The sequence below is a fragment of the Trachurus trachurus genome (assembly GCF_905171665.1).
Source record: "Trachurus trachurus genome assembly, chromosome: 21".
In the NCBI taxonomy this organism is placed as follows: domain Eukaryota; kingdom Metazoa; phylum Chordata; class Actinopteri; order Carangiformes; family Carangidae; genus Trachurus; species Trachurus trachurus.
This window is the reverse complement of record NC_139899.1, coordinates 16,220,062-16,241,442: the sequence shown is the minus strand read 5'-3', so window position 1 is coordinate 16,241,442 and position 21,381 is coordinate 16,220,062. Positions and strand designations below refer to the sequence as shown.

The following is a 21,381-nucleotide window of genomic DNA, read 5'->3' as shown; positions in this document are numbered from 1 at the left end:
GACACATAGATTTGAGATTCTTCAGGAAACAAACCATCTCTGTTCAGATCCTATCAACACACATGACAGACCTGGAAACCACTGAGCAGTTGACAGCATAGAGGATATCCCAACTATCCCAAGTCTAACCAGCCGCACTGATTAGAGTGGAAACTGGCGTGCTATAGAAGTAGAAAGACATTTGGATTTTTGGACATTTCAGTATTGTACAAACAAGTGAATATTTATGTCATCAAGTCTAAAGGAAGAGAGATGACAACATGGGCTACAGCTGCGAGATGTTTACATTCCCTGGGTGTTTAAAGATGTGATTGCTTCAGTTCAACTTTGTGGAGATGGAGAGCAGCTATGAGTGCGTCTCATGAATATGTGGAGTGGAGCACGTACAGTATTTGGCTTGAGAGACTTAACTCAAAATTAAGGCTGATGTTAACATGCTGTAAATAAAAGACAGCTAAGGATTTTTACAGTCAAAACTAAACTTTAAGGCATCAGGTTGGAGAAAAGGACGACGGCTGTACGTTCATGAGCATGGCTTCATGTTAGTGTCTGAGGTCGATAGCCCTGTCGCTTGTGTTAATCCAAGGAAGACTGGTGACGGTCCAGCTAACTGAGAAAGGCAGAGTTGTCCAACTAAGAAAGAATAAGAAATCAAAAGACGTCCATTTCCCTCCGATCAAAAACGGGGCCGCTATTAATAAGTGCGCCGCTGGTCCCTTGTACGTTGTGTCTGTGGAGAGACTGCATCAGGCGGCCAGGCGCTGAGCTGCCAGCTCCTCCGCATCATCCCTGTTCTCGTTGATCTCTGCCAGCGTGCGGACAAAACGGGTCCACTCGTCGTTGCGCGGAACCGCGATTTGCTGTGGGGCGAAACAGAGGCACGGATTTTAAACAAGATCACAGGATAATGTGGTGATGTCCCTATTTTTCAGTTCAGTCCTCAATATCCTGAACTGCCCATTGTTGTGCAATTAATCACAAAAATAGAAATTACAGCAGGTAAGAGGCTGAATCACGTCTACAACAACACTTAACTGGCAGAACAGAACAATCAGAGACGCAGTGGTGAAAAGCAAAGTCATGTCTGCTCACCTCTCCCACTTCGTACACGCGAACTCGTCCATCAGAGTCTCCCACTGCGATTTCTTTGCCAGAAGGAGCCCATCTGACCCGGTTGAGGGCCGGGTTGCCCTCTACTGTGACGCTGGCGGTGGGGACCTGAAACAACAACACGGTGGAATTACAATCAGAGTGGGAACATGCTCTGCTTCCTCATCTGTAATTAAAATTTGAATGAGGCTCTCTTCACTGGATACACTAAATTCTTGTTTCCTTTGAAAGGGTCAAAGAAAACGCTTGTGTTTTTAGTTGACTACCGTACCTCGGTGTCGTTGTTGAGGTTCCACAGGTCCAGATGTCCAACTCCGTCCACACAAGCAAACAGAGCGGGGTGAGTCGGAGACCACATGACATCGTATACGTAATCAGAGTTATCTTCAAACGAGTACAGGGGCTTATTGTTCTGCAGGGGGAGAGATCAAAAAGACATTTCAAATCATTTTATTTTACAGAAGTTTAGTTTTGGCTACATATGTGCATCAAATGAATACAATGGTACAACTATGTGTTATATACATATATAAAATATTTAAAATTTGAGTTTTACCAACGTTACTCATGTTGGACACTGTGCATATTGTCAGATAGCTTCATGAATAAACACCTGCTATTAGCAGCTGCATTAGTCATAGCTAAACCAAGGTAATAACCACGGCTGGACATTAGAATGGGTGAGTAGACCTGCTTAGATGGTCAACAGGGAGTATAAGCTTGAATCTATTAGCTAATAATCAAACAGCAGCAGGTTACGAGGCTCAAGCTGCGGCTCACAGTTCTTGTCTGTTTGATCTGTTCTTTGGCGAAACCCATCTCCTGTATGTCGTTTTCCTTATGAGCTCCAATTTAAGGTGGAAGGAAAGGATGGCTCACTGGTCAGTGCTCTTTAATCTGTTGTGTAGTAGCAGCAGTGCTGCTTTGGAGTTTTTACTTAATCATATAATGTCACTTATTACAATGTCAATGATGCTCTTATACAATAAAATGGCATTATTAACTCTATACTTAATTTAAAACTACCATTGTTTTTTGCTGCCAAGTATTATCTGTTTTACGAATTTGATTGTAAAACGACTTTAATGAATTAACAGGATTCAGTACAGTGACTCTTCTGGTTGTCAGGACAGTTGTCTCACAGTTTAATCAATACCCTTCGAACTATAAAGTATGTGACAGGCAAATTAACATAAAACATACAACAACAAATTACTGTCCTGAACTTTCCTCACACACAGTTGGATCTTTTCAACCAGACAAAATTAACGCTCAAAGCTCGTACCTTGGTGCTCCACAGCTTGACAGTCCAGTCGAAGGAGGAGGTAACGAAGAGGTGGGAGAAGTCCAGGGGTCCTGCAGCTGTGTGGCAGTGGATCCCAGTGATGGGCCCGTGATGGCCCTCAAACATCTCACTAATGCCCGCTTTGCTGTGGAGCACACACAGATGAAGAGGGAGGGAGGGAGTTAAGTGCAAAACACACTGACAGATTACACCGAGCGTGACAAATTTCATTTTTTAAAGCAGCAGATGTTGAGTAATGACCTTCGTTTGTAATTGTGTTTGAATATGCATTTATGTACAGGGCACGAAGGAAACCTACAATGAAAATTCAAAGGATCAACAGTTTGTTCTCTTAGCTTTTTAATCGTCTGTGCAGTACATTAAGCGTGAAAGAAAGCAACAGGCTCAGACCTCTGCTGGATGTATTCACATTAATCATTTACTTATATCATGTGATTACCAGCAGGGTGGCAAAAGAGCGTGCAACCCCTCAACCACATGTTGCAGAGCTGTTACCAACTGAGGCTCTGATAATTAACGAAGAGAGGTAAATACTCAGCGTGAGTGATGCTTATGCATTATTAACTGCGATGAGAGTATCATACCATTGTAAATGAGGTGGAAAATTATTCCCCCAATTACAGAGGTGATTCTGCTGTGCGAAACGTAGCAGCTATCCCCTCTCTGTGGTCTCCGGGCATACTGCAGGACATTTAGCGAGGAGCTTGCACACTGACTCAGTGGCAGTCTCTGATTTAAGCCCACGTCTCTCTGCCGAGGACTCTCCGCTGTGAGACGAGCTCCGGTCTCTTAAATGAGAACATTGTGGGGATGAACTGCAGTTTTAATTCTCCCCAGGACGACCGACTGTAAACAAACTCTCTCACCCAGAGACGCGCACGACGCACACACACACTCGGACGAAGAAAAAAAAAATAGGACAGGGAAAAAATGATTTGTTTCCCCTGCATGTGTGCCCTGTTTATGTTGAACGACCTTTACAAACACAACTGACAAGTGGAAAAGAAAAACAGGATGACTGGGCAGGAGTGAAACCTCAAACAGCAGGACGTCGAGTGTTGGATTTGCGTTGCACGGGGAAGTGAGTGGGCTATATTTATTTGACACATGGTCCTAGGTGGGCCTAACAAGACGCCTTAGTTTCCTGGCGGTCTTTTGCGAGGGACGCTGGGGACCGCGGTTGCTTATGAACGCACCTTCCATGACGACACGACATGTAGACAGAGCCGTCCTCGCTGCCCACCACGAAATTGTTGACATCTCCGAGAGGGAAAGACATGGAGGTGACAGCTACGGCTTTGGACTGCTTGAACACCAGCTCCATGCTGTCCTGTGGAGGGGAGGGAACATGGAACAACATCCGTAACAAGGTCCCGGCTCAGGCCTTATATTAACACACACTCTGCCAAGCACAACCTATAAAAATCTCTTGACAGTTTATTAATGCATAATCTAAATTCAACTAGCACTTTATAAAAAAACTGACGTCTGACATCAAGGTCTTGGCAGCACGGATGAAATGACACAGCTAGCAAAGTTAATTTCCTTGAAAGTGAAAAATGAGTTGTAGAAGAAATGAGGGTAAAGCCGGGGGAAATACCAAACTGGAATGCTAAAACGTAGGATTCGGCCAAAATGTTTGACATTTAGCACGAACGGGAGGGACAGGAAGTGTGTGGAATGTGAAACTGAAGAGACAGAAAGTACACAAAATGTAAAAACTAAGCCCCAGTCTTTAAAAAAGAGGTGATGAAGAATTAACATAGCAATTAAACTTTATGGTAAAATCTTTGATCCAAAATCGTTTATTACAGTCAGAAAATCCTCCTCTGACCAAACCATGAATAAAAAAAAAATGCCACCCCTACCCACACACACACACAAACACACATGTGCAATAGATGTGTTACCTGTGGCTGTGAAAGCATGTCCAGACTCCATGAGCACATCTTTCCATCGGTGGAGATGCTAATCAGGTTGTGGGCGTTCTGGGTGCCCACCACATTCACACAGTAAACTGGGTGCTGCGAAGAGAAAGGAGGGAGATTTTTTTTAATAATCTTCTGCTGCATTTAAATTAAAAATTAAATACGATTCCAGTTGTGTCGGCGGTTCACTGCACCGTATGCGCTGCTGCAGACAGGGGGGTCCGCTGCACCGGGGTTCGCTTGTTGCTCCTGTTGTCCCACAGTACGATCTGGCCCGAGTACGTGCCCCCCACCACGACGTTGGGGTGGAACTTGGCAAATGCGGCCGACATAACAGCAGACTGTCAGAGAGAGGAGACAGTGGTATGATATTTAGTTTAACCTGGTAATAAAAAGATTCATGTTTGTAGTGACATCACACCAAGTTCAATCAACCAGAATGCACACACACTTTAAGGCTCATCCCTGGATCAATAATATACAATCTAGAAAAAATACGGCCTAAAAAACTCTAAATCTGTTAAATCCTTTAACATTATACACAAGTTGACCGTGACATTTATGCATTTTCTGGACCTTCTGATCTATGTTCATGAGCTCTGTGGTGCCTGAAATAATGAGATTATGATATTAGGAAGTGGCTGAGATGAGATTCCTCTGCAGGCTGTCTGGGCTCAGCCTTACACACAGGGGTAAAGAGCTTTCTGAACATCCCACAAGGAGCCAGCTGCAATGGTTTATGAAATTATACATCTCATCTGGGTCGGGAACACCACAGGATCCCCTGGAAAATGTTGCTAGGGAGCGGGAGGTCTGAGCTGCCTTGGTTAACCCTCCTGCCACCGAAAAATGGATGGATGGATTAATGTGTGATCCCTTTGGTGCATTATAGAGAAACCACATCCACCACCTGCTGGGACGGACTTCAGGGCGAAGTGTGAAACAGACCGGGCTGCAGGAAAAGGCAGCAGCGTCTGAGGCGCACCGACTCCCCGTCTGAGGCCTGGTCCTATAGGGACACGGGATGATGGGATGTCACCTGTGTGGCAGGGAAGGAGCCTGATGGAGCAGCACCACTGAACTCTATGCACAACAGGGAGCATAACTCCTGGAGAAGGGATGGACTCTCTTTACAGAGTCTGTGGGTGGCGTCCTAGAAAAGGCTCCACCTGGAGACGCTCATGTGGGCAACAATGGAGAAACCTAGATGGGCGCCATGGGAACGAACGGCCTCCCTGATCTGCACCCACACTGTTTGGGATGTCTGATGAGCTAAGTCATAGAAACACCATGTCTAAACATCGGGTAGCTCAGACGTGTATTGGTACCACAACACCTTGAGCCAAAGATCAATGATCGATTTGTGGTTGTATCATCAGATATGAGGATGGTAGGTGGACACCAGTAAAAAGAAAAAAAGAGTTCTCGAAGGAGGATTTTCGTTCATTCAGCTGGGGTTAGAGGAGATTAGTAGGAAAACTGCTGCCCCGCAAAAAAAGAAAAGAAAATCAAACTCATAGTAATTGATCTGAATATGCCACAAAGGCTCAAATGTGACTCATATCCAATTTGCTTTTGACAGTGTGAACAGCACAAGTTGCACTGAATCTGACATTTCTGAATCAGATTCAGGCCACTTTCAAATGTGGTACTGGATCAGATTCAGATCCGATTTTTTCCAATGCGACCACAGTGTGAACAGCTAAGGTGGATTTGATGTGACAAAAAAAATCGTATTTGAGCAAAAAAATCCGAATTGAGCATTAAGACCTGCAGTGTGTGAACGTAGCCAAAATCGAGCAAAAACTAGGTGTTCCTCCCTTGCCCCCCCCCCTCACCCCCCTCACCCCAGCCCTCCCTCCAATTTGGGATTAAATCAGTTCAGTCCTTTTTTCTGTTTTCCTGCTGACAAATAAACAGACACAGGTAAAAACATAACCTCCCTGGCAGTGGTAATAATAACTCTATTTTCCACTGAGGTAACTGACCGCAAAGCAGAACTGTATTAAATCACTGTCTGGCGAACTGGCTGCAAAATACTGCAACGCTTTATATCAGCAACACTTGTGATCTTTAAAGTTGCCAGTAATCAGACGATGGTGAGCATCAACACGGATCTACTGTTCTTCTGCTTCGTATCAAAAGCTAAAAAACTGTTCTACGTATGCTCCCAAACACATCTTACTCCCCTCAGGTCTGTTTTCTTACTCTGTAAACAAAACCAAAGTGGTCAAACTAGTCAAGAGAAATATTATTTATTTTGGGATTATGATTTTGATTCTAGCTTTCAGGTGCATACACACTCTCTCTGCTCCACCTACCGCAACTTAAACTCAATATCTTGTCTAGAGGGACTTTTTTTTTTCTTTCCAACTAAAAAATGTGATGCCTTGTTGAGGAAACTTTCATTTCGTGCCGACTTGGAGGCACGAAGAAAATTGCCTTCACACTTCTGTTCAGTTTTATTCATCTGAGCAGCGCGCCTGCATCTACATCCGCTCTGGAGGCAACGACATGTGGTTCTACTCAACTTGTCTTGCTGAAGGAGCCTCGGGGCAGGCATTATAATAAGGCTGGGCAGAAACGGAGGAGGCTCTGCTGCTGCTCTCCCAGCTCGCTCGTCTGAACACAGGGCCCTTGTTTAGATGCACATGATAACCAGCCCTGCCCCACACACTTAATCCTGCAGCACTGCTCGGATTCCATTCAACTCCTGCGCCACAGGTCTTCTCCGGCGCCTCACGAACATGTGTTTGTGGATAGATGTGGTGAAGGTGGATGCCAGCACGGTGAACTCACAATGTGGATGAAGGGGTATGTGTGTGTGTGTGTGTGTGTGTGTGTGTGGAGGGTGGAGGGTGGGCTAGGGAGGAGAAGAGGGAGGGTTGGGTTTTGGCGGCGCTCCATGCTTGTCATGGAAGAAGCCACCCGTGAGGACGATGGGGAGGAGCGGGAGGAGGAGGAGGAAGAAGCAGCAGCAGTGTTAGAGAGACTTTGCTTTGGGTACCTGACAGTGGAAGACGTACTCCGGCGTAGATTTCTTGTACTTCATGTTCCACACTAATGCCACCCCGTCTGGCTCGTGAGGAGCGTCCTCGTTGTTGTTGTATGAGGCAACCAGGAGTTCAGGATACTGGTGACAGAAGAAAGAAAGAAAAAAGGATGTCAGGGGGAGGCAGACGTGCCCCCCAGGCTTGGCTCCATGTGGACGAGCCTTGTTTGCGTCTGAATGCCTTAAAGACTGAGTAAACCTTTCCTCAAGATTTATGGTTTGTTTAAATCGCCCCCCACCCCCTGAAAAACTTTGGTAAAACACGTTTTTATTTCCTTTAATAATCTGAACCGAAAGTTGCATTCCCGAGGGCAGTCATAAGAAAACAACAGCTCAATGAGAATATTTTAAAATCTCAGTCGACCGAAGTGCAGGGAGTGAAGGAACAGAAACAGAGAGATCATCCAGATGTAAATAAATAATTAACCTGTGCTCCTTCTATTACTTGATCTAGAGATTTACAGTCTGTGGGTGGATACATCATTTAAAATCACGTTGGGTGTGGACATGGCTCTAAACAGCAGTGAGCTCTGTGAACAAAGAGCTGGTGTTCAATCACTGTCAGGAGTTGTTGCATGATCATGCATTAAATGACCTTGGACACCAGAGGAAACAAATCATTACGGCCTCTGACTAAGTGACAATTTGTGTGGGACATAACTTACTTTTTCCTGAGGGACTTGTGGCTAAAAGTAAATGCTGTCAAACTCAAGCTATGTAATCATAAAGCATTATGGCTGCTCCGGGTTAAATTGTTTTAACAGGCATTTAGCAACACACAACACCTATTGGTTCCATTTTATCGCATAAACACTGTAAGTCTACTGTTGAGATTCTCATTTTCCGTCTAACCGGTGTCCTGCGTTTAATTATGAGTGAGTTGTAGAAAGAAAATTACCTGGGGGGACCAGTCGAGACAGGTGACGACACGATGTTTGGACCAGCGCTCATCCATGAACTGCCTGTTGAGGGAGAGCTTCGCTCCGGCCTGGATTTCACTGCGGGAAAACAAAGCACCACAAATCAATAAAAAAAACACTTCTTCAAAAAAAAAAAAAAAACCAATTACAAGTTCTTTAACAACACTAGCTTGGCCAATTATTACCCCTCCTTCTCCTCCAGGTCACGGCCACTGTAGTCGAAGAAGAGGTCCACATGCTCTGATAGAGCCCGCTCAATAATGCGAGTGCTGTGGTCAAAGAAATTCACAAACTCCTCCGAGTGCAGGATCTGGAGTTTTTCCTCCTCAGTTAGCTCGTGGGGGGGTGCTGCACACAGAATAAAACACACACACACACACAAAGAGAAACATAGTGAGGATTTCAGCTGCTCGTGGCTATTATAGATATGTGATGCTTTACAGGAACAGAAACCTCTTTGTACTCATCGGCTGTTGTAACGTGAAATTGTAAAAAATTCCTCGAGAAACTGAAGTGGCACAGTTTCCGCCGAGTGTGTCAATTATGCGTGGTCACTGATGGTGAAGTACCTTCCTCCTCCTCCTTCTGGTCTGGTTTCTCGGTCGGCGTCTCGGCCACCAGTTGAGGAGGAGCAATTTCTTCCTCTTCTTCTTCCTCTGTTGATGAAAAAAGTGAAACCTGTTTAACACTGGAGAACTCGCCGCGCTACGCTGTAAATCTCTTTGAATCAGCATATCAGTGTAAAAAAAAAGAAAGAAGGATTTTGTTTATGAGATTGGTTCTGTGGAAAGCTCAGACATAAACGGATTAAAAACGAAATTCGAAGTAACAACTTCCCCAAACCAGACAATCATGCCTCCATACAGACGTTTCATATACTTTTTAGTCACTACGTCTTCCATCTCTATTATTTTCTGCTTTCAATAAAAAAAGCTTCACCCGGTGATTATGGGCACAGCAATTGACTGATTTTGTATGGCTGCCTTGCATTTGTTTGGTTTGTCAGCACAATGTCGCCTTTCAAAAAGAACCTGCTGCTCTAAAGCAGGGAAGTTTGTCGTTTGTGTTAAAGGGACACAGCGCAGCGGGTGTCTTGTTGTCATAGGGACCCCTGTCTTTCCCAACTGTTAATGAGACTCTAGCCATTCAATGGAGAGTTGAGTTGTCAGTGTAGCTGTTTCCTCTGTGTCCCCCCAGTAGCAGGTTTGCCCCCTTCTAGGCCACGGGGCAGCGGGGCAGAGGGTGTGGAGCAGCTGCCCGGGGCCCGTACTATTGGTCTGACCAGATGACGGCATGGTGCAAAAGCAGATGGTGATGCTGGGATTGTCTTGTGCTCTTCAGAGGTGGCATGGGGATGGCACAGAGGTTTTCCGCCTGATTGCCCCGAGACAAGCTTCTCCCTGAACGGCAAGCCTATGCAATTACCATCCTAGCAGGAGGTCCCGCAACTCCTATTCAACCTCAGAGAATGTACAACAAAATACAGGCCCGACCAGCTGGCAAACTGCACACCGGTTCTACCTCAAAGGAGATGAACATGCTTTTTCAAAACACATCTCTTAGAGACAGTATATAGCTTATGCTTTCAATGTAAAAAAAAAAAAAAAAAAAAAAAAGGTAGCAAAAGCAGGACAAAACAGATTCATGAGGAGAGGGGGAAATACTTGTCTGGTTCCTGCCAGCATTTATCTTGATATGAACCTTATATTTAATCTAGGATGACAGCACCACATGCCAGAATTTCCTTCCTACTGAGATAATCTAAATGATAATGTCATCTGTCACTTTGTCCATAAAGTGATTTATCCCCGTTCTCGGATGGAGGTTTGGGGGAAGAAGGTTATTGGGTGCACTGATGAGTTTACAGAACTGGGTTGATGACACAAGCCATTTCAATGTAAGGCCATACTCTGCAACCAACAGGAGAAGGTTAAAATCTTTCCTTTCAAGGGCCTCAATCAGGCTTAAAGGAAAACAGTAATCACTGTCTTTCAGCTAGTCCCGGCCGTGCTCGTCAGCCCTTTCCGTGGCGAGGCAGCCAGAGCAATCAACCTGCCAGGCATTAGGAGCGGATAGACAATCTGAAAATAAAGGGTATAATGCACCTGCCAGCCAAAATGGCCATTTGGAGAAAAGCTAGTGATCCTGGTGACCCCGCTGGGGATGTGTAGAGGGGGGGGCAGTAGCGCCTAGCGAGGGTGGGTGATGGAGGAAAAAGAGAGGGGGAAGGTGGGAGGGGGGGGGGGGGGGGGGGGGGGGTTGGGGTTGCATTTAACAGAATTCACCCGAATCACCAATGTCCCATACACTGACACCTCCTCTCAAAGCAGGCCCAATTATGGCTTTTGTACCACTTAAGAAATAAAAGCTTTTCTGGGGGGGGTGTGAAGCCGGACAGGAGGGGGGAGGGGAGGGGAGGGGGGGTAATCAAAGGTCTTAGTCAATGGACAATATATTAATGCAAACACAGCATGCAGCCAGTGATGTACAACGATAAAAAACTAAAATGACATTTGCAGGTGTCTTCCACTTTCTATATGTCCCAAAAGATCACGTCTGTCTTCTTCATCTGTGTCAGGCCAGATAAAGGCACATGACAAAAAACCCCACAAGACAAAACTCCTACCGGCGTAAACACACCGCAGCACAACCATGTCATTTTTGTTTCCTAAAATAGAGTACTTCAGGCACTAGTTATCAAAATTGCAGGAGTTGTCCTGGGTGAGCATATGTAGCTGTGACACATTTCAAAGCGCTGCAAGGTGAATAAAAACAAAGACACATGAGCCATCAGCTTTTGTCCGTATGATATCACCATGAACCAGGAGTCTATCTGCGGTTACACACACGAGGTCGACTGGTCACAAACATGCCCATGCTAGGGAGAACTCCCAAAACCAGGACCTCACAGATGACACACAAACCTGCACTCGTCCTCTTGTTCAGTGAAAGTAAAAACAAAAGCCAGGTCATAAAGGTGTAAAAACTGAAACCATACAACTGAGGCAGGAAAAAAAAAAGAAAACAGATATATGAATTTTTTCCTTTGAAAATTATTAGCTGCGCAACGACAGTGGGGCACAATAGATATTTCACAGTTCTAATCATCAAGTGCATAAAAGCTGACCACAATTACAAGTGGCACTTGAAACAAGAAGGCCATTAAGGGCTTTTGTGATTAAAAGTTTTAACCCGCTTCTGAATTCAGAGTGATTAAAACAATCACATTCAATTAAATATTAGATTTACTAAACTGCTCCACATACCTATTCCTAACAAGCCTTTTGAAACGACGTAGCGGACCAACCACTCAACACACACACACTCACACACACTCACACACACACACCCCTCAGCTCCCCTCAACCTCCAACAATATCTTACTCCATAATTACAGCCTCTTGTTGAGGAGTGCATACTGATGCTGCATTACCTACTATTGGTGTAGTTGGAAATACTGTAGCGATGCCACACACGTTCAATCTGTGGGTTGTATCAATGAATTATCATTATCAAAAAACTATGTGTTGGTGAATAAAGGTGAACAAATGTCAAAATAAAAGTCATCTTTATAAAGGTGTGGACACCTGGGATGAGATTTCAGGGCACCACACTAGGCCAACAAAGATGGCGCTGTACGACGCACTACTGTCCATAATGTAAAAAAGGAAGATGCACTCTCCTTGACTGTTCAGGGGTCGATAGGGCAGGTGGTGTAAAACTAAAAAAAGAAAAATTAAATCTTAAACTCCTTTCTCGGAGGTGTCTTGCCGACACTGTGGGAACCCTCGGTTTGCAGCAGCCGGGGCACGGCCGCCGCTCCCTCTAATGCCACCGCCCGCTGACCTTGAGAGTGCTGCGCCGTTGCCTCCTTTTGACAACATGATAAATCGCTCAATCACAGAACAGGCCCCGACGCCACCCCACACATCAAAAAAAAAAAAAAAGTGCCGAGGGGGAGCAAGCTGGGAAAGGGGATGCCGTCTCATTGAGTGCCAGAAGTGATGGTGTGAAAATGCACAATGTCACTGAGTGTGTTTTGTTATGTGCCTGTTCGGTGAAGAGAGAAGACAGGGAAGCGAGGGAGTTGATGAAATGATTACATAGTGGCAGAGAGGGGAAGGGGGGCCTCGCGTTGAACAGCTGGCAGAAACCATCGTTGTTTAACACAGTTTTACAATGCCCGGTAGAGTCCAGAGTAAAGAGCGACAAGGAACAGAGGGATGCTCTTCATCCTTCACTAGTTCTGCTCATAGTTTTCCACAAAATCACACAATTTCGTCTTCCTTCGCGCCGCACGCCACCTCAGAATTTTCTACACATCACCTGATCGGAGGCAACTGACAATCAGTACACTGTTTAAAATCCTAACCAGGCTTTCAAGGATGTTTTAAAGAGATGTGTTAGCTGATGCAAGTAAATTGTGAAAAGAGCTAAAAAGACAAGACTTGTTCCCGTAGCTCTAATTTGAGGTTTTGTCATTTCCGTGACTGGCTCTCTGATATGTGATAAAAATAGAATAAAATAAGAAAAAGGAAGAAAAAGAAAATCCTAATCAGGATTTCAGTGGAGCGCGTCATTCACCATCTGTCATTACATAAATCGACCCCGAACGAGCAGCACACCCACAAATATTGCATATTTTATGGAACATGTGTTCAACATGTGGATGTTAGTAGTAGCCCCCCGATATTCTCTTTGTCCAACCACATGAAAGCTTCGGCGCAGCAATTACATACATATCGACATGCTTCAGAGGCAGTCAGCAGTCGTATGCACGGCGCTTCATATCTTCCCCCTCGATCGCAATTCTCCTTCCTGTCACTGGTTTTCTCATCTTGCTCATTAATTATACCGAAGCAGGGTTTGGTTGTAGAGCTGCGTACGAGGCTCAGGGGAGCAGAGTTTGTCTGAATGTAATCTCTGCTCTGACTTCTTATGTTTCCTGGGCCCCCCATTTTTCCCCCCTTTACTTTCATCTCAGAGCTTGGTAAAATCAAATCTCTCCCACTTGTTGTTCATTTCCGGTAGCCACTTGTGCATTCATACACCCCGCAATACCCCTGTGAAGAAATGGTGCACTCCTCATGCAGCACAACACAACATCTGTTAGCCAAGGAGCCAAGGAGCCAAGAAGCCATACATTTTAATGGACCAAAAAGCATCTCTGTGTATTCAGATATTCAAGCGCAGAGCAGTTTGTGTTTTTCCAAGGTTAACCTGTAACGACTTTATGTGAGAGTCACCTTCTTTTTGCTGGGTCGTGGCAGGTGTCTGGGTCTCTTTTGTGTAGGTCACAGTTTCACGTGGAGGGAAGTCCACTTGTGTGACTTTGGCCATTCCCAGCTTGGGCGTCCCTCGCCTACAAGTACAAAACAACTCACACTTTGCACAACATCACTATGAAACAATAAATGGTTTACCAAGAAGAAGAAAAAAAACATACAAATCGATGCTATCGCTACAAGTTTTCTCATCTGTTTTTGATTGATTGATTCTCACCTCCTCAAGGGCAAATAAATGAGTGTATCATGAGATGGCAAAGGTTTCAGATTAGTTTAACAACCAGTGTGAATTCATTAAAAAAAGGTTTCATCTGATCACTCTTGCATGCATGACTTGACTTTTTTTTTTTTTTTTACTGCATAATGACTCTCAAACACAATCATGCCATAGATTGAGAGAAGGGAAAATGACCAGGAAAGGAGAGAAGAGAGTGTCCAGTACCCCAGCTCAGAATCAGAGTGAAGTTGAAGAGTGGACGGGTCAGAGTCCCAGTGCAGAGTCCTGGTTAGTGTCACGGCAACAAGGCGGCATTAGTGAGAGAAACAGGCAAGCACAAATGAGGAGAGGAAATATAGTTAGCTGTATGGCAACACAACATGCTGATCGGATCTAAGGCCTCAAATCAGACACACTTGCATGTTATCAAAACACACTTAAAGCTGGATTTTCCAGGTCAAATCAAGCATTGAATCTGTCTTCACAACACAACAAAGGATGTAAGAGTGTATCTGCTAAAAATGAATGGACACAGGCCCTCTGAGTGGGATGACACAGGGTGTAATGTGCAGCCTGCAGGGCTGATACAGCCTGAACTGTGTCACCGACAAGGCTCTGAGTGTTGTATGGACAGAGAGGCAAGGAGGGAGAGAGAACCCTCAGGGAGAAAACATGACCTCCATGTGTGTAGGAAATGGCCATGCTGGTGAGGGAAATGAGTCAACACGTAGGGGGAACAGCTCCCTGGGCCTGATGGGACACTGGGGGAGCTTGGATTTCAGCCCAGGGAAGGGGCTCTAATTAGGGGTTAAGAAGTCCCCCAGGCATCACAGCAGCCCGCTGTTTTATTGTTAATTTAGGATCGTCCTAATTCAATGGCACACAAATTAAATAAACATGCACTCAGTTGGCATAAACTCCTCATCATTCACTGTAATGGTATGAGACTTTGTGAAAAGTTTCAGCTCGGTTTGTATAATCAGCCTCTACATACGTTCATTACCTTTACGCAGAGTTTAAGGCGATGCGAAGCTTACCAAGCAAAAACAGATCTAAACCTCATTAAGGCATTTTTTAAAAACACTTCTTAACTAAATTGCTGTGCAACATTTGCATTTTAAGTGGCTTCGAGAAGCTGTGGCGAGGACACTGGAAACATTTGCTTGATGGCATGAGCATAAATGAGCACAAAAAGAGCACAAACAAAGCTGTTTGAGGAGATTTAAGATGAGTGAGGTTCAGTAAAACACCTTTTAACATCTTGCCCTTAAGAAATAAGCCTTATTTATTACAAATAAAGATCAAGTTGTTTTTTGACTCGGTGTTAATGTGCCTTGTGCCTGTGTATTAGTGTGTGCGTGTGTGTACCTGGGTCCCACGGCTCCATCAGAGTCCTGGCTCCCTGCCTCACTTGGCGTGCCTGCCGATTTGGCAGTCGGAGACGTGGGAGGAGGGACTACATAACGAGACAGACAATAATAATTTGTTACAATGTAAAGATGCTGAGCTTTACACAATACACAGTACAAATACAATCACGCAGCAGTGGCAGCTTTGTTACTGCGAATGTTGGACAAATGTTATCAACTGTTGGAGGCAGATTTCCTGATGGGAACAATATTTCTGAGCATATTTTTTAAAGTTTGAATCTAGTAGCAAAACAAGGTAAGAACAAAAAAACAAACATAAAGCTGCAGAAAGATAAACACACATTCAGGAACAAGGCATTAAAAAACACAATTATGCGTCTTTATTGCAAAAAATACTTGATTTAATCTCAAGAACTGCATAAATAAGCAGAACAGACAGACTATTACATAAATGCAAAAAACATGATGGTTTTTGTCACAACTGTTACTAATTTGTCTTCATGCTTGAGGCCTTGAAGATTTTTTGTGTGGATCTCTTCTGCCACCTACTGGTTAAAACATGAAAATGCTCCAAAAAGCCAGCTCTGCAGAGACTGTATTACTGTAGGGTTGTCCTGGGGGATACGAGTATTATTTTACAAATATTTGCTTCCTTTATCAGGGTTTCCACTTGTATTGTTCTAGTGTTTACAGACATTTTTGTGGAATATTATCAAAAGTGAGACTGATTTACAGCTTATTCACAAGCTTTATTCAAAAGCTCCTGTGGGGAAACTGTGCTGTGAAAACCTGCAAGAATAAAATGAAAACATGTTTTTCCTCTTTCTACTTGGCCTCAGTGTTTTAATTTTTTCCTTTGTGACATTTACTTAGTGAAGTGTCTGCTAATAAATCTGCAGGTGGCGACCCCTAAAAACAGTGAAATGGACAATAGACTCAAGAACAGACAGATTTTGAATTTCGCTGTGTACTTGGGCGCTATTAATCTGACAGGGACACACTAATTTGACTAATTACACCAAAAATTTGGTTGAATAGACATTGTAGTTAAACTTTACCTCTCATTGTTTACCTGCTTCTGAACTGTCTGAGCTCTGGCCTTTAACATGATCACATAATCTCTCATATTGGCGTCACAAGGCAGAGTTGGCCGATAAAGAACATTGCACATAACAAATCTGTACGTTTTAGGTCATTTTCCTACGGCTTTGTTCGACTTTGGGGGGCTTTGTATTAAGATGGCAACACTTCCTAAGCTGGTTACCAAGTTTCAATACAGTATATACTTAAAATGAACCTTTGCATTTTTCTAAATAACACATACATAGATACAAACATCATATACTGTAGGCAAATAAAGAGTATGTTTATATGGTTTAAGAGCAGAGACCTGGGTAGCTATGTAAGTACAATCAACAGGTAAAATGAAACATACCAACAATGGGACCCTCTGAGGTTATGCCCATACTCTGTAGCAGCGCATCAGCTTCACGCCTCTTCTTCTCCAGGTCAGAGTCATCCTGGTGCTGCGCTGTTTCTTTCAACTGGTCTGCCTGGAAACGTAAGAATGCATCATCCATCAATACGATCTCTAAATATCCACATTACATCGCTATGATCACAGGCAATACAGAACATCACAGTCAACATCTGTTCTATACTTTTAGTATAGTTTTTTGAGAAAAGGACAAATTCAATGATAAAACAAAGATGATGAATCCCAATTTAATTATGAAAAAAATAAAATAATCCACAACTGTGGACTGTTGTATAGTTTCAATCAACTAATTTCCAATAAGGCTCTCAGAAATTAACATCAGTGAATAAGAAGACAACTTAAAAACTACAAGATAAAATTGTTTCAGTAACTAACATCTTGCTAAAAATGTTTTTTTTCATGACATCAGATTCCTGATTACTGCACTGAGAGACTTCAGCACATCCTCAAATTCTGACTTATTACCTGACTAATTTGCATTCGCTGCAGAGCCAGATTGTATGTCAACTATAGCTCCATAGAGCAGAAGATGCAGAGTGAAAGATGACGGAGTCAGCAGCAAGGAAAAATATGTGAACTCTGCTTTCTGCATTGATTGATCCGAGTTTCATCTGAGGCACAAATGTAGACGGCGTCTCAACGTTAATCTCATACATATAAGTATAATAATCATTGGTCTTTATTGAACAAAACCGTAAAATGTTCATTCTGGTGTCGGAACAAGTAAGTGAACACTTTGGATTTTATAACTGGTCAAACATCTTCAGGCACCAATGACCAGCTCTTCCAGCAGCTGCTGATCAGAGCTGCACAATGTTCAAGGGGAATTTTGGACCATTTTTCCAAGAGCAGATATTCTCAGGATGTCTCTTCACAGCATCTCTACTGGGCTATGGTCTGACTGGTTCAACCTGGAAGGTGGATTTTCTCTGAAGTCGTTCTGTTTACTTGAACGCTCGGGGTCACTGGCTCGCTGCATCCACCAGTTAGTACTGAGCAGCCGCAGGTGGACAGTCACCCTGACATCATCCTGTAAGACATCTTGATAAACTTAGGAATTCATTTTCTCCTTGATTACGGCAAAACTGTCCAGGCCCAGATGCAACAAAGCAGCCTCACATCATGATGCTCCCTCTGTTAGAGAAGAATGACACTTTTCTATATAGTTTGTGTAGTTAATGGTCAATCCCTCTATCATTATGGTGGAGAGCTATGAATTAGAGGATTTTTCTGTTAGATTACTGTTGGAGACAGTTATCTGCCTTACTTTCTCTCTGAGGAACATGCCACGGCCACGATCCCTCTCTGCCGTCGAAAATCTCACTTTCCGGCGGTTTGCAGACACAACTAGAGCAGTCATCGTCACTGGATAACACTATTGCGTGGGGGGAAGAGAAACTATTGTTGCTCTCCCATCTCCTGGCTGGTGTGAATCTTTATCTTAATGTTTATGCCCAGGCCAGCAGCCAATAGGATGTTAGTGCATCTCCCCTCGCCTTTGCAGGCTCTGTCCACCTTTCTAGTATAAAAGAATCTGAGCTTTGCTGTTTGACCCTCAGATCTGAGGTGGCATCACACATTTATGTTGTGTTGACAACCCTTCTGTTCTCCTTGATCAAGTAAATAAACTCCTTCAGCATAAGACATCCAGGACTCTGGTTCTTCTTCTCTGGCATCACCTCAGATTCCTCCCTATCCCCCTCCACCGTACTTGAGAATAATGTTTTTGTGTTGAGAGTGATTGTGCTCCATCGTCTCACCAAATGATTCAAGCTTAGGTTCATCAGTTCATAAAACATCTACCATGTAGTGTTGTGGAGCGGCATGGTGCTCTTTGGTAAATGTCAGCGCTGCAGCGAGCAACAGCCGTCTTCTGTGGTGTCCACACACGGACGGACACCATGCTTTATTCAATATGGTAGACTCAGAAGAAAATAGAGATGATTCCTTAAAACCCTTAGCCGTTACTCTGAACTTCTTTGTCTCATTACTGATCGTTCTGCCTCTTAGCTCGACACTGTAACTGAGATGACTTTGTAACTCTTGCAGCTTTATGCAAATCACCTATTCTTGATCTTACGTCTTCCAAGATCTCTTGTTTTGTTGGCCTGGTTCACAAACGCAGACAATTCTTGGAATACACAACCCCCTCAAAAAAACGTTTGAGTACTTTTTAAATCGCTTTCAAAGAAGCTCTAACACATCTCAAATTTTCACTCTCTCGACTCCGGGTTGACGACTCCCCCAGACTTTAATAAGCTTTTGTTAATGCTATTAGCCAAGGGGTTCACATACTTTCTTGCAACCCACACTGTGAGTGTTTGAATAATATTTTACGCACAAGAATATATGGTGATTTGCATGATATTAGTAGATTGTGTTTGTTCATACAGTAACTGTCACTTGGATGAGGATCTGACCATATTTGAGGTATTATCCTATCGGTTTCACCTAGTTATTCTTGCCAATGTATACAAAACACCATATAGAAAATGTATATAGAAGACAAATCTATAGAAAAAGAATATATCCAAAATCTGGACTATATAATGCCTTTGAACATCAAGTTGCCTGCTGGAGGTGTGAATGTCTCGACCAGCTCCAGACCAAATTGTGGCACATTGGAGGCACTAACAGAGAGTGTGTGAAAGTGTGTGCTACCTGGCATTGTGGCACGTTATAGAAAACAACTCATGGACACTTGATAACTGACCCAGGTGGATAATACACGATAGTAGCATTGTGCTGTTGTCAACACATCATACCAAAATTAAGAATTTTCATTCACTCAACTTACTGTCAATCAACGCACACAAAAAAAACGTTTTCCCTTGTTGACTTTGTTTTGACAGCCTAGATCATCAATATGAAACGCACTGTCTACACAGCACACAGACATACAGTGCAGTGTGTGTAAATAGCACCAGTGTGAAACCCTTGAGACAATCGTGATATAAAACAATGTAAGTTCACATCTAATTATGCTAATTCAATTATCTAAATGTATGTCTATATCTCATTCAAGGTGGTTTCACAAACACAGATCGATATACCAAGTCTTTTTGTAAGGCCTTGGTACATTCTGTATATATCTGTCAACATGACCATAATTTTCAAGTTTTCTTGAGCTCTAAACTGCATTTGATACATATGCAAATAGTGGCTATGAGTGATTTCTTTCTGCATCTGGACTCCAGAAACTCACTAGAATTAAGTGCAGGGACAGAATTTGCATTTGAATTGAGTAACGGCTTTCACTCACACTGAGCCATTAATGGTTTTGAATGCGTTTCTTCTCCATATTCCTTTTTTCCCCCTTCAATATCAGTGAATATTCAAAACATTTACAAAGACTTACACATACCTCTTTCTTCTTGCGCTCCTCCTCCTTCCTTTTCTTCTCCTCTCTGATTTGTGCCAAGCGTTGCTTCTTCCTTTCAAGCTCTGCTTTCAGCTCACTCTTGTCCGACATAATGCCACAGCTGTGAACAAAACAACATATTTCTTGTTTATCTTCGCCTTATACAAAGAATACATTGAAAAATATTGTATTTTTGAAGCTGAATCCTCTCTAGGTTATAAGTCTAAAGTGTGTTTAATAAAAGCCCCCTGTCATCAAGTTGCCTCCCTGCATTTATTTGTACAGTGCACTGGCGACAAAAATAAAGGCAGTGCGTTGAAAGCAGGTTTCTATATGAAAAAAAAACACAAACACCCATCCATCCCCTGATGATGCTCTCAGCTTCAGCACCACCACCACCTTGCACAGCAGCTGAGCTGAGGCGGATATTATGTACCAGCTTCAGGATGCAGCGATGAGACAGTCCTGACTGAGTATCCAATTGAATTGAGCTTTCCGTCCTCCTCTCTGCAGCTGAGATAAAGTTATCCGTGTTAGCTGTCCGGGTGGCTCAGACAGACGGACAGCCTCACCTCTCTGCTACATGCCGTGACAAACCACACCAGTGTTGACCAGTCATTGTCAGAGAGCCAACACACAGACGGACGGACAGACATACAGGGAGCCGCACCCTGCAGCGGTGTCGACAGTTCACCGGGTTAGCTTAGCATAGTGGATTGGTCTATCCCCTCTCATTTACTCCCATCCATCAAGAAGATGTTATACGCTCTTTAAACTACAAACATGGTTCACATTCACACGATGTTTTTAATTGTTTTTATACCAATCACGACGGAGCTTCATTGAAAAATCTCGCTCGCACCCAATCGGCCTCGGTCGCCGCTAGCGTTAGCCTTACATGTTATGAATGCCACCGTTGTTGTAAAAAAAAACCACATAATTATTAATACAGCATGGAGTTTGATGTAGTCTACCTTGTTACAAAGCGTTTCACATCGAAAAGAAAACGTCATTTTTAACCATTCAACACGTTACCTATAAGTGGAAGTAACGTTAGTGTAGCATTAGCTTTTATTTGTTAGCGGTTAGCTTTCGGTTGCACTGATCGCACACATAATAAAAACAAGTCGGGCAGCAACTACAGCAACAGATGCAAATTAAGTCCTACAGATGTGTATATTTGTAGTTAAAGTGACTCTTAATGTGCAAATAACCAACCTTGAAGCAGGTTTTCGACCTGACACCACACACACAGCCAAAACAACTTGCCAACCCAACTACAGGAGCCGGGAAGTGTCAAAATTTGACATTTGGCTTTTGCGTGGCTGTGCTGC

General features: G+C 43.5%; 1 protein-coding gene across 2 annotated transcripts; it reads right to left on the bottom strand.

Annotated features, from left to right (window-relative positions):
- Window positions 1-18: 18 nt before the first annotated feature.
- dync1i2a (dynein, cytoplasmic 1, intermediate chain 2a) lies at window positions 19-21,338 on the bottom strand. Of its 2 annotated transcripts, XM_083997027.1 has the most exons (17): window positions 21,266-21,338; window positions 20,051-20,168; window positions 16,624-16,741; window positions 15,187-15,274; window positions 14,044-14,103; window positions 13,563-13,678; window positions 8,886-8,972; window positions 8,502-8,664; window positions 8,295-8,394; window positions 7,352-7,477; window positions 4,539-4,685; window positions 4,327-4,440; window positions 3,613-3,746; window positions 2,396-2,540; window positions 1,382-1,522; window positions 1,093-1,218; window positions 19-860 (listed from the first exon to the last, which is right to left on the bottom strand). In XM_083997027.1, exons 2-17 carry the CDS (start codon window positions 20,156-20,158, stop codon window positions 747-749), a joined length of 1,887 nt encoding a protein of 628 aa, XP_083853153.1. In that variant the 5' UTR covers window positions 20,159-20,168; window positions 21,266-21,338; the 3' UTR covers window positions 19-746. The 2 variants fall into 2 exon arrangements, with proteins under 2 accessions (XP_083853153.1, XP_083853154.1); XM_083997028.1 differs by lacking the exon at window positions 14,044-14,103 and having other exon boundaries at window positions 23-860.
- Window positions 21,339-21,381: the final 43 nt, after the last annotated feature.